Source organism: Otolemur garnettii, unplaced genomic scaffold (assembly GCF_000181295.1).
Source record: "Otolemur garnettii isolate 467f Iridium unplaced genomic scaffold, OtoGar3 scaffold00008, whole genome shotgun sequence".
NCBI classification, from domain to species: Eukaryota; Metazoa; Chordata; class Mammalia; order Primates; family Galagidae; genus Otolemur; species Otolemur garnettii.
The window spans coordinates 36,633,920-36,649,513 of NW_003852403.1; the positions used below are offsets into that span (position 1 = coordinate 36,633,920).

At 36.7% G+C, this 15,594-nt stretch overlaps 1 protein-coding gene across 3 annotated transcripts in view; it reads left to right on the forward strand.

Moving 5' to 3' along the window:
• PCGF5 (polycomb group ring finger 5) overlaps positions 1 to 13,172 on the forward strand; it is a 62,984-nt gene extending 49,812 nt beyond the window's left edge. For 2 of the 3 annotated variants that reach the window (XM_003783695.3, XM_023509519.1), the window contains exons 9-10: positions 671 to 730; positions 7,455 to 13,172. In XM_003783695.3, the coding sequence (XP_003783743.1) occupies positions 671 to 730; positions 7,455 to 7,502 (108 nt within the window). In that variant the 3' untranslated portion in view covers positions 7,503 to 13,172. The remainder of the gene's footprint in view (positions 1 to 670; positions 731 to 7,454) is intronic. The other variant, XM_023509520.1, reaches the window with a different exon arrangement.
• The last annotated feature ends 2,422 nt before the right edge of the window (positions 13,173 to 15,594 follow it).

A 15,594-nucleotide genomic window follows, 5' to 3' on the forward strand; every position in this document is an offset into this window, starting at 1 on the left:
CAATAACTTTAACATGTGTTCACTCACTAATTTACTCATAAACGTTTATTGAGTGGCCTCTGTGTGCCAGTTCTGGGCCTCAGATATCGAGACCAAAAATGTGAATAAAATTTAGGTTCAAGGAACTTAGGGTATGATGCTATTAAACCAGTCATGGAAGCTAAAAATCTAATCTGTACAATATAAAGAACCTAATAAGCAACCAAAACAGATTCCTTACAGGTTGAGCAGAGTTCCGTGCCCGTCTCAGAGCACCCACCCCCTTGAGCAGTACTGTTGCCAGAGGTAGTTGAAAGGGGATCTGAGAGAGCTTGACCACAGGAATGGATGGAAGAGAGTTCCCCTCCTTCACTCGAGAAGTGAGGGTTTTCCCAGGAATTAGTATCTGGTAAGGAGATGGAAAGGGAGGGTAGGTCACCACTTTGGTGTTTTCAGAATATTAAACAGAACTCCTATCTAGATACTAAAATTACTTCAAGCTAAATTTAACCAGTCACTGAGTTTTTTAAATCTTTTTTTTTTTTCAAAAACAACTACCATATTCTCGGAAAGTGTTCATTTAAAATTAACATGTTGACTCTTATGTTTGACATTAAAATATTTTAAATCAGTTTTAAATATGTATCCAGTTGTGGATGCCTCTTATCTGATGAGTTCATCTCCTCCGCAGTTTCGGTGTCTGAACTGCTCAGCTTCGCAAGTCTGCTCTCAGGATGGCCCTTTGTATCAGGTAAGAGGCACTCACGACTGTACATATGACCACCACAATGCCGCAATGGTGATCGCTTCCACCCCAATCACAAGTTTCTAAGACAAGACTAATAGTCATTTGAGCTACAGAAACATATCTTTTCAACTTACATACCCCAAAGTTTACCACCATTTTAGCTTTCCTGATTAACTTAAAATGAAACTGTAAATGTTAAGGCCCTTATTTATGAGTTAGGAATTTTTTTTTTTTCCTGAGACAGAGTCTCACTATGTCGCCCTTGGTAGAGTGCTGTGGTGTCACAGCTCACAGCAACCTCAAACTCTTGGGCTCAAGCATTTCTCTTGCCTCAACCTCCAAGTAGCTGGGACTTGGAGGCACCCACCACAACACCTATTTTTTGCTGCAGTTGCCACTGCTGTTGTAGCTGGCTGGGGTCAGGTTGGAACCCGCCACCCTCTGTATATGGGGCCAGTGCACTACCCACTGAGCCATAGGCACCACCCTGAGTTAGGAATTTTTAATAGTTGCTAGCTTCAGCCCTTAAGAAACCTCTGCCCCATGTTGGATTGGGATGTTTCCATCTTTATGTAAATTTTGTGCATTTTTTTTTAATGAGTCATTCATCCACAAGGAAAATATAAAATGCCAAATTAGGTGAATCTGAATAACAGCAACAGATAATTCTGAGTTTGATCACTAGACCCTGCCTAGGCCCTGCCTCAAGTAATTTACTTCGGTTCCTCTTAATAATGGAGTGATAGTGAGCTAATTTAATAATGTGCTGAGACAGCTTGAACATGTATCTGACAAAAGTTTAATAAAAATACATTTTAAAAATTTCAGAAATAGACTACAGACTAAGGTATAGTAAGGGTTATTGTCAGGTACAGAGATAATTGATGACCAACTTTAATCCTGTGGATTAATCATAGCATTTCTTTCTTTTATCTCAGTAATTAAGGCAGTCTTCATCTTTATTTCCATAGAGGCAAAAAGGGAGAATTGTAATTATATAACAAACCTAACAAGCAGACTTACCTCCAGTATTACCATTTTGGGCTGGACCAAATGAATCACCTCAAATCAGTAGTTGAAAATGGTTACCGAATAGTTTATTTAGAGTTTCCTTGGGTCTTTATGTCATTGCTATGATGTGGGAATCCCGTGCCCTCATTAAAATGTGTGCTTTTTGATATCCAATTTATAAGTCATAGTTTTTCAGCAATGGGGAAAAAAAGACCATTTATAAACACCAAAATTGTAGGAAGAGAAATATCAGTCTTTTGTTTACATTATGCAGATAAGGGTGAGGGGTGAATAAATAATTTACCCAAGCTGGTAAGATCTGTATATATATATATCTGTGTGTGTATATATATATATATATATATATATCTGAAGTGTGTGGAAATTTCAACTGCTTCAGACTCAGAGCTGATTTTGGAATGATGAGTCTTGTAATGACTCCTGCCTGGGGCAGCAATAACCCATACATGCTTGGCTGTCTGCTCTTGCTCTGGGTATTGATGTCTGTGTATTTCCTTAGAAATGACAATGTCCTAAAATCATGACCCAGAGTATTAGAGAACAATTGGAATAAGATCAGATTTCCAAATCCACGCAATTTTCATTTTCTTTCTTCAGGACTTCATTAATGGATGGAACTTAGAGCTAATAGGACCCCACCTTAACTTCTTATTTATTTATTGGCCACCTTCACTTCCTCAAAGGATACCTAAAGGGTTTTCTGGTCACATTCTCTCAAATTTTCAAGGAATGGATCATTCCCATGCTATACATACTGTTTCAAATTATTGAAAAAGATGGAATTCGTTTCACAAAGGTACCATAAACATGGTAGCTGATAGAAAACTCAAAATAAGACACTGATACCATCTCTTATTTTGAATGTAAATACAAAAATGATAAATAATGTACTGCAAGAAGCAAAAAACAAAACCTAGTAGTACTTTTATCAGAAATGCAAAAATGGCTTAATAGTGGGGGGGTATTTTAAAAATATGTATTATAAACATTTTATATACACACAATGTCAAAAATCATGAGTAGATGCTGAAAAGGTATTTGACAAAATTCAATGTTAAATCCTATCAGGAAAGGAAAAGGAAATTACACAAAGGAATGTCCTTTGCCTTTACCTAGATTCCCGATTAACATTTTGCTCTATTTTCGGCCTCCTCTTCCCCTGCCTTCCTCATCCCGGTGTCTTACCTGATTAGTCTCTCTCCTCTCTCTCCCTACCGATTGTGTGTGTGTGTGTGTTAAAATTTTAACTGTTAGAACCATTTGAACACAAATTGCAGGTATCAGCGCAGTTGGCTGCTAAATACTTCAGGATATATTTTCTAATAACAAAAACCTTCTCATATATATCCAAAATTCTACTTTGTGCATAAGAACTTTAAATAGTTTATAAAATATTGTAGAGATATAGGTTCTCCCACAACTAAATTCAGTCAAATGTAATTCTAAGCACACTTTTACCAGATTCTGGTGCCATTTGGCCAGTCATTAGTAACAGTCATTTGAAAGTTCATCAGGAACTATAAACAGGTGCTTCTGCTCATCACATTTTTAAAAAGATTAATGACAAGGAATGTGCGCTGCCACTTTCTAAAGTGTATTCTAAAGCTGAAGTAATTAAAATAGGGTACTGTGTTAAACATAGGCTGTAAATTTAAAGTATAGCTTAGGTGAAAGGTGGCTTAATAAAAAAATAATAATAAAAACCAAAAAAAAAAAAAAAAAAGATTATTGTGGCATAAAAAGAAACACCATTTAAAAAAAAAAAAGTATAGCTTAGGAACAAGCTAATGTATATGAGTCTATAAAAAGAATATTTCAAAACAGTGGAGAAAAATGATTTGTTTAACAAATGTCTACTGAGCATTTCGTATGTGTTGGGCACTCTTCTAGCCCTTAGGGATATAGAAGTAAAAGCGAACAGAAATCTTCTCTCTCATAGAACCTACATTTGAATGGCAGTAGCAGCAAAAAATAAACAAGTAAAATTCTATAGCATTGTAGATAAATAGAATATTTTTGATACGAGTCAAAGGAAGGCCTCTTTGAGGTGATGATTGTCAATCAGAGGAAAGAGAAGTTATTTTGTGAATTCCTGGGATGAAGCACTGAAGACTAGGGGAACTCACTTCAAAGGCCCTGAGACGTGACAGTGTGTAGTTGTTTGAGAACTGCAAGGAGGCCGGTGGGGCTGGAGCTGGGACGTCACAGGAGCAGGCAATTGGTCACAGTGTATTCGGACATGGACTGTTCCGGTGAGGTGTAGATCTAGGAGGGCTTGGTTCAGTTAATTGTACTGAGATTATTGGGGAGGGGGTATTCAGTCTATACCTCACATATACATTAATGCAAGTTTCTGCTGGCAATAAATATTTTAAATAATATCATAAAAGATCAAGAAGAAAATAATAATTCAATAACTGATCTCAGAGTAGAGCTGGCCTTTCATATTGTACCTAAAACAAGTTGACTGTTCATATTGAAAAGCACACAGCAAAAAATGAGTAACTTCTTTAAAGTGAAAAAATGAAAAAATCCCTACCATTTTGTGCTTATTAAGTTGCCAAAGTAAGAGAGAAAAAGATGGTTCCCATTATTGATCAGAGTATGGAGGAATGGGCACTCAAATTTCTTTTGGAAATGTAAAATAGAATGACTTTTTCAAAGAAAACCAGTATACTAGCATTTATCAAAAGTCCTTTTCAAAGATGTATGCTGGGCAGGGTGTGGTGGCTCATGCCTGTAATCCTAGCACTCTGGGAGGCCGAGGTGGGTGGATTGCTTGAGCTCACAGGTTCGAGACCAGACTAAGCAAGAGCAAGACCCATCTCTAAAAATAGTCAGGCATTGTGGCAGGCACCTGTAGTCCCAGCTACTCAGGAGGCTGAGGCAAGAGAATCGCTTGAGCCCAGGGGGTTGAGGTTGCTGTAAGCTACGATGCCAGGGCACTGTACCAACGGCAAGACTCGGTCTCCAAAAAAAAAAAAAAAGTGTATGCTGTTTTGAACCAGCAGTTTCACATCTAGAAATCAATCCTGGAGGGAAAACAGGTTATTGGATCAACATTAATGTATAATTGAAAAAAAAAAAGGGTAAACTCAAATGTACAGCAAAGGGAGACTTATTGATAACTTACAGTTTATTCCGATAATAGCATAATATACCTCTATTAAAAATTACTTGGTGGCACATTCCTGTAGTTTCAGCTACTCAGGAGGCTGAAGTGGCAGGATTATTTGAGCCCAGGAGTTTAAGACCAGCCTAGACAGCATAGCAAAACCCTGTTTCTAAGCAGAAAAAAAAAAGCAATTAAATAAATAAAAATTTTTCAAAACTGTTCATCTGTGCTCCAAGTTAAAATCTGCCTATGAAACTATTTTACTTATCATGTAGGACTACATAAATGATTTAGAAATACATTTCTAAATGGACAAAACTTCTAAATGGCACAAACAGTACATTTAGTGTGATTTAACTTTTGAAAAAACCAATGTAGATAAAATACCTAGAAAAGCATAAACTAAGATTATTATAGTAGTTAACTTTAGTTAGTAGGATTTAAATAATTTTTTTCCATGGTGATTTTCTGCATCTTCCAAATCTATAGTAAAAAGTTACTTTTATGATTTAAAAAACCATTAAGGAAAAAATTACATCAAGCAAAGGCGATTCACCATTTTCTAAAATTATCACATTTGTTCTTTCATAGTGTCTGCTCTTAATTTTTATTTTTTTTTGCAGTTTTTAGCTGGGGCTGGGTTTGAACCTGCCACGTCCGGCATATGGGGCTAGCGCCCTACTCCTTTGAGCCACACGCGCCACCCTATTTTTATTACATAATGAGACTTGAGGACTAGAAACAGTGAACTAGGAGTCTGTTCACTAAGAAGGGAAGGTGGAAATCAAAACACAAATACACCTTATAAAATATATCTGTACAAATTGTCAGTGTTGTGACACATTTCAATAAAATTATTAAACTTCATATTTTCTTGTAGAGCAAACACAAATGGTTATTTGGAAGGAAAACTAAACTATTTTTAGCCAAAACCTGAGAAAATCTAACCATTGTCAATCAGGCAGTTTCACTCTGTCCCATCGAGCCTCGTAGAACTGGTGCTGCATACAGCTGCATATGATTCATGGAGTCTAAATGAGGGACTTGATTATTTGCAGAAAGTGTGCAAGTTCAACAGAGTTAGGAATCAAAGCAAATCTAGAAAGTTTATTACAGTGTGAAGGCAAGCTGCAGGTTGAGTGAGGTAGAATGGGAATCGGTAAAGACATCCAGGATGTCTGTCAGTGATCTCAAAATCTGGCTGGGCTTCAGAAACACCCAGAGTGTAGTAAAATATCTGATTTAGAGGGGACCGAATAAAGTTTAAAATAAAAACAAAAACCATAGTAGAACCAAGGTTTTCAACCATAGAAAACCTGAGAGATTGTCCTTGAGACCCTTCCTCCAGCCTTCAGACAGTGGGAGGTGGCATCTGCCGTATGGCGTCAGCTGGGAGAGTGAGCCCTGGGCACTGTGTTCGTTCCCACCCTCTGGTCCCATCCTGAGCTGAATGGTAGAAGAGGCTCCACCGTTGAGTCTCCTGAGTTTATAGCATGGTTGTGATAAGCACTGAAAAGGTCATTTCCAGGGCTGTGGAATCTTACTCTGTCATTTTTCATCTGTATGAAAGAATTCAAAATTTTCTTTACTGCATTTTTGTGTCCACATACACTAAGATGGAGAAACGTTAGTCAGTGGCCATCCCAGCCCTTGATTCCATAAAAGTAGCTTCTCAGATTTTGTTTTAAAAGGGAAAATGCACAGCTTTAAAAAAAGGAAAACCAGTTGTTCTCCAGACTCTTTCTGACTTTGTGATGCTCAGGCTCTGTCTAATATGGTAAAATTGAGGGTGAAAACAGATACACAGGCGGCATGGCTTATGTCTGTGTCCAAAAGAAGCAGACCCTCTCTAATACTATACGGTGGCCTGTGCAGACCTTTTCTACACAGAGCAACATGAACATATGAACTATATTCCACTATGTTATATAATAGTCAAGTACAAATATTCAGTGTATCAACTGACTATTAAAAAGAGGCAGCGCCCTAAAGGTTTCGTGTAATAACTACTTGTTTTTCAATATTTGTAAAGAACTATTAAATTTTGAATATTAAAAAGAAAAAAACAGCATCAGACTTGTAAGAAACATGATTTGTGAACACTACTCCACAGTCTGGGGAATTCCCAGCAGGGGTCTCCTGGTGAATGTGTGACTTAGTGAGCCCCTGCTCACAGAAGCACCGGTTCAGTCCAGCCTGCGGCCTGTCTGGTGCAGCGTCACAGGGCTACCAGTTGAGTGCCTGTAAGCAGGGCATGTAACTTCAGGTCCCCACAAGGAACTGCCTATCCCTGAGTGTCGCACAGCCACTGATCACGTACAAGAGTGGTGTGATGTCTATAGGCCTTTGAACTTCTTTTGCATGTTACTAAAAATTTGACTGGTTCTAGAAAAATAATGGCAACTGAAAGGAATAGTTTTAATGATAATATAAATTTTAACTGTCAAAATTATCCTGGTATTATTACTGGTACCAGAAAATATTGCAAATTATGATCCCAAATTCTTATAGTCTTTTGTATATAAACTGGTGTTGTTTTTATGTAAACGTTCCTATTCATCGTCTGTCTTTATTTTATAGTCATATCCTATGGTATTGCAGTATCGACCAAGAATTGATTTCGGTTAGACCAAGGGACCCAAATCTCAGAGATGAATCCTGCACTGTTTGCTCGCCAGCAGATTGCACAGTTAACGGTGTGTGGACTAGAGGGACACAACCAGACTTTCAGCATGCAAATAAGGCCATTGTCTATCTCTAAATTGTCAAATCACATTCATGTTGTTTCTATTAAGAGCAAACCAAGTGCCATTCTGCTACTGAACCATCTGCATAGGATATTTGTGCTGTCTCACAGTGTGTAAGTCCTCGCTGAAATCGGTGTGCAGCTGCGATTCAGCCTTTTGAATATTTTGCTTGCCTGTTCCAAGATTGTTCTAATGTTTAATTACACTAGTTAAAATGGCTCAATCTTTGTGGTGTTGCAGTTTTCACATACTTAGTATTTTATTAATTCTTGTTTAAATAGAGTACTGTACAAGGAACTAATAATTATATCTCAAAATTATTTTGTATGGAAATATATTTAGAAAAGTGGTTTTGGAGCCACTGTCCTGTTCTTGATAAGCTTTTTGTGTAAAAAAAAAAAAAAAATAGTTCATTCTTGAGTGTGCAGGTCTGTTTGCAAAGAATTCCAATTATTCTTTAACATTAGAGCACATCACAAGTGTAGACATTCTAAGCATCTGTCTGTGTAGTCTACTAATTGCACAAGGAAGGCGTGTTAGCCCTCCAGATTGAAAATGTATGTGACTTTTCTGGAGAACTGAAGTTAGACTCACAACCATTCGAAATGTTGGCAGCTGATCACCTTTACTTCTAATGACATTAATGTGTAAGTGAGGTTAATCTTCTTTCATAATGCCTTATGACAAGTGGGTGCTGCTTCATGAACCGTCATTGTATAGCCCATTTCATGTCTGTCTCATTACATTGCTGCTCTCATTTAATGAGCATTGTTCCTCTTTTTAAGTTGGCCTTAGTATATGTTATTGTGGCATGCAGAGGGTTATTTTAAATATTAGGAATTTTAGAGCACATAACATTAGCTATTTTATGGATTTCAAAAGTCTCAAAACAGTTATAGATTAAAACCGTTAGTTACCTTTTACATTTCCAAACTGTATGCATAAAATAGAATAAATGCAGCATAGAAGATAAATATGTTAACCAAAATTAACGGTTTAAGGGTATTTTATTTTAGATCCTGTAGTAATCAGGGGGCAATAGGATTATCATTTTCTGTGTGAGTTCATTAGAGTCAGATCTGTGATACTGTCCTATGTTTTGCATTTTAAGTCTTCCATTCATTTCGGAGTTAGTCTGCAAGTCAAAAGAAAGTCTTGTCACCTTAAATTATACTAAAGACTTGGTTTTAAATCTTTTAAAATTCAGAGTTGTTTTCAAAAATTCTTTAGAACTTATTGTATTAATTGCTTTGAAACAGACAAGTTAACCTCTTAAACTAAGGAAAAATATGTGTTTTAGAAATCTAACATGAGCACAATCTGTGTGTCGCACACATGGTTTTTATACTGTATATGTGGTAAACGTGATACATTTTCCAGTAAAATGTATCACAAATTAATGCCTTCTGAATTTCAAAATGCTTCTCAGAAATAAAACATTGTTACAACTCTAAGAATCATACAAAATACAGCTAAATCTTGATGCATTTCACATTATAAAGCAAAAACTTCATAATTATCTTTTCCTTACATCTTTTTTTCAAGTCAGAATATTAAATTTTTCAGTTGTTCTGACTTTTGTGAAAAGGTCATGGCAATACTTTAACTTCATTTCGTTAGGTTGTGTTTATTCTTGGGAGAGCACACAAGCAGAATTTAAAAGGCAGGTTTCCATTAACTCTATATAAAAGGTTGAAAAAGACTGTTACACTCAACCAGAAAACTAAATTTGGATCTAGCTATAGCTATGCTGCAAAATCCAGTTCCCAGACATCCTTGAGAACTTTTAAATATCACAAGTTTGTCACATAACAGGTCAGTGATAACAGCATTTTGCACATGGAAGTTAATATTTAATGACTCAATCAATTTAGAGCACATTTTTAAAGCCACAAATGAGACTTGGATGTTTGGTTCTCTGGCCAAAGCTTATGGCCATAAATAAATTTTATCTACAAAGTATTTTTTAATTTGGCTCATTGACTGATCGTATGTGTTAATAATTTGACCATTTTCCCAGGAAATAATATCGGAAGCAATTATGGAACTGAGACTAGTTTTATATAAAATTCCTTTATCTGCTATTAATGTATTAACATTTTTATTGAAACACAATGGAATATGTGCCAAAACATGTGAAAACCTCACATAAAGAAAGGCATCAATTGTCATTTGGGGAAAGATGCACGTTTTTTGATGGACTTGAGTGATAGGTATTCTTACTACTAGAACCACAAATTTCTTAGACCAACTTCTTTTGGTATGTTCAACTATGACTTTCTGAGTATGGGACTACTTTCACATCTAGTTATACACTATATCCCCAGCTAAGTCAGGTTGTAGAATTTGCTAGAAACCAGGTACAGAAACTTTTGTGGTTAGCGTTGTAAGTTTAGGGTGCTTATAAAAGACTGTTTAAATAACCTATAGGAATAATCATCTGAATCCATAAAAGCAGAGGAAAAAAAATAAATGTTTTTCTTCAATCTGTTGTTTCTTAAGCAATAAACTGAAAGAAATTTACTTCCACAAAAGGTTTTATTATCTGTTTTATCTAGCTTAGAAATCATAGATACAAAAGGGTCCAGGAACCTTAGATATAAAGAATGCCTGTGGTTTATAAACATTAATTAAAGTAACCACATCAGTTAATAGAGAAATCAAAATGTACCCTTTTCTCTAGATTAACAAGATACTTCTAAATATGAAAGATTAACTGAAAGGCTTATTGACGAGGTAATATTCAGTCTAGGTAACTTGGGTAATGTCTCTTAGCTACTTTCAGGAAAGTACATTATTTCTTTATTCATTGATACTTCTTTATTCAATCTATCCCATACTGATGTGCCACATTTTATAAATGTAATGACTTTGCTCAACTATATTACACATGCAAATGTAATCCAAATTTAAACTGATTCTTTAGGAAAAAAGTAAGTGTTATATAATATTATGAACTGTTTAGCTTTATTGAAATATTTCAGAGAAAGTGCCTCATTGCTGAAGTGCATTTCTGTTGTAGATTTACTGCATAAAGTTTGAGTTATCTGTACCTGTCTCTTATGAATGGTTTCGTATCTAAATAGGCTCTTGTAAATTAGAATAATCCTTTTTTTAAGATTTTCATAAGAATATAGATATCACCAAAGACATTTTAATTAATAACCATGTTGGAGAGACAGTTTTAACAGTTTGAAGGTTAGAAATTGTAGGATTGCAATTTAATTTTATGTAGTTAGGCAATAACCTTGATTAATTTCTGAAATATCACCAAAGAAAGGCTTTAAACTGAATTTTCTTGGTGAGATCAGTCAAATGCAGGTTTTTCTTGCAATAATCAGAGCACACTTTCTTTCAAATACATTGTTTTCCAGCACCATCTGACAGATTTTAGGAAATTCTCAAAGGTGAGGAAGAGGTAAACAACAAATAGCCTCCCTATGGATGAAAGTGGGAGAAATACTGACTGTGAAAAGAAAATTGAGGTTTTTAAATTTTAATTTGAGAAGCTTTATCATTTCATGGAGGCAGTATAAACTAAAATGAAGCTTATTTGGCTCCTGGGTTCTTTGTAACATGAGCAATTTTATTAAAGACAGACTTTGGTAAACGTGCTGTTGTGCTTACTTGTGTAGAAAAGAGTCCATGCTATTGGATTGTAGAAGGAAGTGCTTTTTCTGTTTCAGAAACAAAATTTTCATAAGGGCCTGCAGTTCCCCGGCTCCCCTTTACAAAGTAGCTATCATCTCAGCAATTAAGGTAGTATTGGAATTTAGCCATACAGCCAAATTTGGTAAAATGGGGTCATAGAACAAGCTTGTACATCAAGGAGAAGTTCAGTACTTCCCTGTTTCTTCTTGGGAATGCACACTGTGGGCCAACTTAGGGGTAAAGCTCATATTTAAAGTCTTTCTGACAGGTCACTAGGCAAATCTAGGGTAGAATCAAATTGGTACACACCCCGAGTGTTTATATGCTCTGTCTGGTTTATCATAAGACTTCAGCAAGCTAACCTGTATACCAGTAAGATGTTGGTTGGTTATAGGAACTTCAAAAATGAGTTTGCCATAACTTTAATTTTCTGGATTAGAAACAAAAATCTTGAAATGTTATTATTTTAAGATATGTAGTACTGTAGTTTGGGGAACAATAAGGAACATGTCTGCTAAATCTGATTTATGAAAAATGAGGAAAAAATACACTTAGAGACTCAGAAACCCTTTCAAGGCACAAAATAAACTATTCCTGGCTTTACTTGATAAACCTAGGTCAGTAATATTTTGATGAAAAACATCAGATTGAAGTTTTATTAAAATGGATTTAAACATACAGTACAGGGTTTCGTAGTTTGTTTTTCTTGCACTGATGTTTTTCCAATAATTTCAAAGTGATTCTCTATGTTTAATACACATATCACAGATTTTTTTACTTGCTTTCATATTGTCAAATAGAATTAAAATGCTTGAGCACTTCCTCTTCAGAACGTTTTAAAATTAAAAATTTATTTTAGATGCTCATTCACATGTGTCTGTATACTTGTTATGCCCCTTTTTCTATGAAGGGACATAATCATTGATATTTCAGAAATGCTTTTTAATTTTAATTATTTTTAATCTAGAATCAAGTGAAACAGATATATGTCAAATACTGGGTCTAGTTTTCTTCCATCTTAGAGAGCTTCATGCAATAAGAAACCAGTCTAGTACAAGTGAAGATTAAATGTTTCGGGATAATGTGGAGATAGTAAACAGACTTCTTATCCACACAGTCCACGGGAGCGGGAGTTCTACACATTAAAAATGTAATGGGATCAGCCTGACATTGTCCGGGGTCAGTTTTCTTTCGCTGTAATTTTTGGAATAGGGGTGGGGGCCTAAGTGTCCTTATGAAGTTGCCCACGGCAAGAGCTGGTGGGGGGAGTACCAGTGTTGTGCTGCTGTCCTGCATCTGAGCAACAACAGAGTTCAGCGGTTTTTAATAGAGTAGCCCTCACAATAAATAAAATTATCATAGAATATATTGTAAAGTTATGTTGCTAATTTTCCTTTGAAATATAAAATATTTTAAGCTTTTTGTCAAAAGTGGTAACATCTTAATACAAATAAAAACCTTTTTGTGGTTGTAAGATTTAGCTTATAAATCATTCAAATTGAAGTGAAAGAATTACCAGGTCATTGTTAATGACTTAGTCTATTAAGAATATATGTATTTTTGTAAAGGAAAAGCACTTGTAGATATTTAATCAGTACAAGATATGTCTTTTGCAGAAATAAAATGCTGCTTAGAGATTCCCTTTAAATATTTTTTATTTTTGTGCTGAAATGTATTTTCTGTTGATCTATGGAATGTTCTGTACAAAGCTGTATGATTGTACTGTTGGGCTAGATACTTTTTTTGTTTTTTAAATCTGGACTTAGCCAAGTATATTTGACCATGTTAAAAATATAGTATCTTTGTTATTAAAAATTTGATTGCATAATTTATTGTTGTTTGTCATCTTTAATAATATTAATAGCTATAGAGTGCAACCCTCATTAAAAATGTCTCCTTTGAGTACTATTCCGATAACTAATTGTCTTGAAATTTGAGTTTTGAGATCGTAAACATTTTCTAAAGATTCTTTATCTATTTAGTCTTGAGATGGCATGTTGCCCCTTAAAACAGTCACATACCAATGTGGTGGGGGAGTGCCAGGAGGGCCAGCAATGGTTGGTTTTCCCTGAACTCCTCATTGGTTTGCAACTGTTTAAATAATATTTAAGGTGTATATGCACACATACGCTCTGCAAGAATTGTTTCATTAATCAAATTCAGTGAATCTTTTTGAAAGTAATTCAGAACCAAAAGAAAGGCCCAAGTGAATTGAAAGACTTTTTCCTTCAGCCAGTTAGAGAACTTAACTGTTTTACTAATGTCTTCTCTGTATCCTTGCCTCAAGAATTCTAGTTAGGCTAAAGTGAGACATTGACGTCAGGACGGTTGTGATGGTTTCTGTCCCTGTCCAGTTGTTATTTTGATGCCTAAATTTTTATCTACGTTAGTGAAACCATGGAGGTAACTAGAAACCCCAGTCCTTCAGTGAGACCTGGAAAGTAGCTTTCCTGGGAGAAGAATTTGGCTTCCTTTTGTATTTCAGCTCCACCTTCTTCGAGGTGGAGGGAAGGGAAAAGAACGTAGAGGATTATGCAAGGGAAGTGATCAGAAATGTAGCACATACTACTTTAATCTACATGTCATTGGCCAAAATGTGGCCTCACCTAACTGCAAGCCAGGGGGAAGACCTGGTAAAGCCATGTCCCAACAAGGAAGAGAAATTAGTTTTGTGATCTAATTAATCTGCCACACCTCCATTTGAGAAAAGAGGCCATGGTTTCCCCAGGTCTTAGAAGTGTTTTGTCAGCAAGCCACAGCTCTGGTCTTTTCACTTGTTTGGAAGGATATAGAGCAGCAGTTCTATATCCACAGGAACCCTATAAAGGGTCACGGCATTAGGAAGGTTGAGAACCACTGATAGAGAGGGATCTTACACTCAGGCTAGGCCTGAGAGGCCCAGGAGTCGACCTCTGCTTTCTATGTGGCTGGGGAATTTGTGAGTAGTATTTTGCTGTAAACCATGTAGAACCCTGCTTGACACTCCAACCCTTGTCTTAGAATTTGGGGTTCCAGAATACCCCATCCTAACAATCAAATGGAAAATCATGTCCAGAAAAGATAAATACACAACAATCACTGTCACTCCTCAACTGAGTCTACCACCCAATAAAGACCAATATACCGAGACAGCAGGCATAGCATTGGGAAAGAGTTTAATATTACAAGATGCCAGGCAAGGAGATGAGAGTAATTGTTCAAATCCATCTCTCTCAGAATTTCAGGTCTAAAAGGTGGTTTGGCAAACAAAGAGCTAGGGAACAAGGTCTGCTGATTGGCTAGAATTAAACTCATAGCACTGAGCAGAATGGTCTTGGAAAATAGAAGTTCCCAGGTGGGATATCATCGTGGGCCTTGGCAGAACTTGTTAGATGGATTCCCACCCATGGCCACCCCAAATGCGAAGTCTGAAAGATATTTCAAAGACCAGACTTAGGTTTTACAATAGTGATGTTATCTATAGAAGTGGTTGGGGAAGTCACAGATCTTGCTCCTGTCAAGGACACCCAGCACATAAACAGTTATAGCAGGAGGGAGGTTAGTGAACAAAACCTGGTTAACTTTCCACTATCTCTATACCTCTACAGAAATCCTATTTTTATCACTCCTCCTGCCATATGGCCTTACATTATCTTAATACAGGCAATTTCACCACTACCAGTTGGAGCCAACAAAGCCCTGTTTCTCCTTAAAAAGCCCTGCTCCTACTGAGAGAGGCTACCCGGAAAAAGCAAGATCTAAGAGAACAAAGGTCTCTTCCCCTGGAGGCTACCGGGACATAGCTGCAAGGTCCTCCCCATGGTGACTCAGCTCTTAGGAATTTGTAGAAACTTAACTTCCTGGGACCTGGAAATGAAGCGAATGCTTGTTTCTGCTTCTGTAAAAGCCCATGGTTCTGTAAAAGCTGGAACCCACTCCTCTAGCTTTATTCAAACTGAACAATAAGAAAGGGACCCATGGGCTGGAACTTTTTGACTGGAGAAAAAAGGAGAAGGCAGCCAGTTGGGGACTCTGGGTCGCCATCGCTCAGCTGGCTGGAGTAAAGCCCTTCCTCTTTTAAACATCTTTGGGTGTTCTTTCTCTCCATTGGGCCTCGTCTTCCTGCAACACTACAAACCATGCTCCTAAGGAATTCTCTGTTCCTCCTCAGAAAACAATGCTCCTGCTTGGAGGCCCCATTCTCTGAAGAACCTCTGGTCCTCCTCAAAGGTCTGCTCCTCCTCAAAGGTCTGCTCCTCCTCAAAGGCCTGTGCCTGGTTACATGCCCTGCTCATCCTTACGGAGCTCCACTCATGGAACAAGCCTGCTCTTCCTAGGAAGCC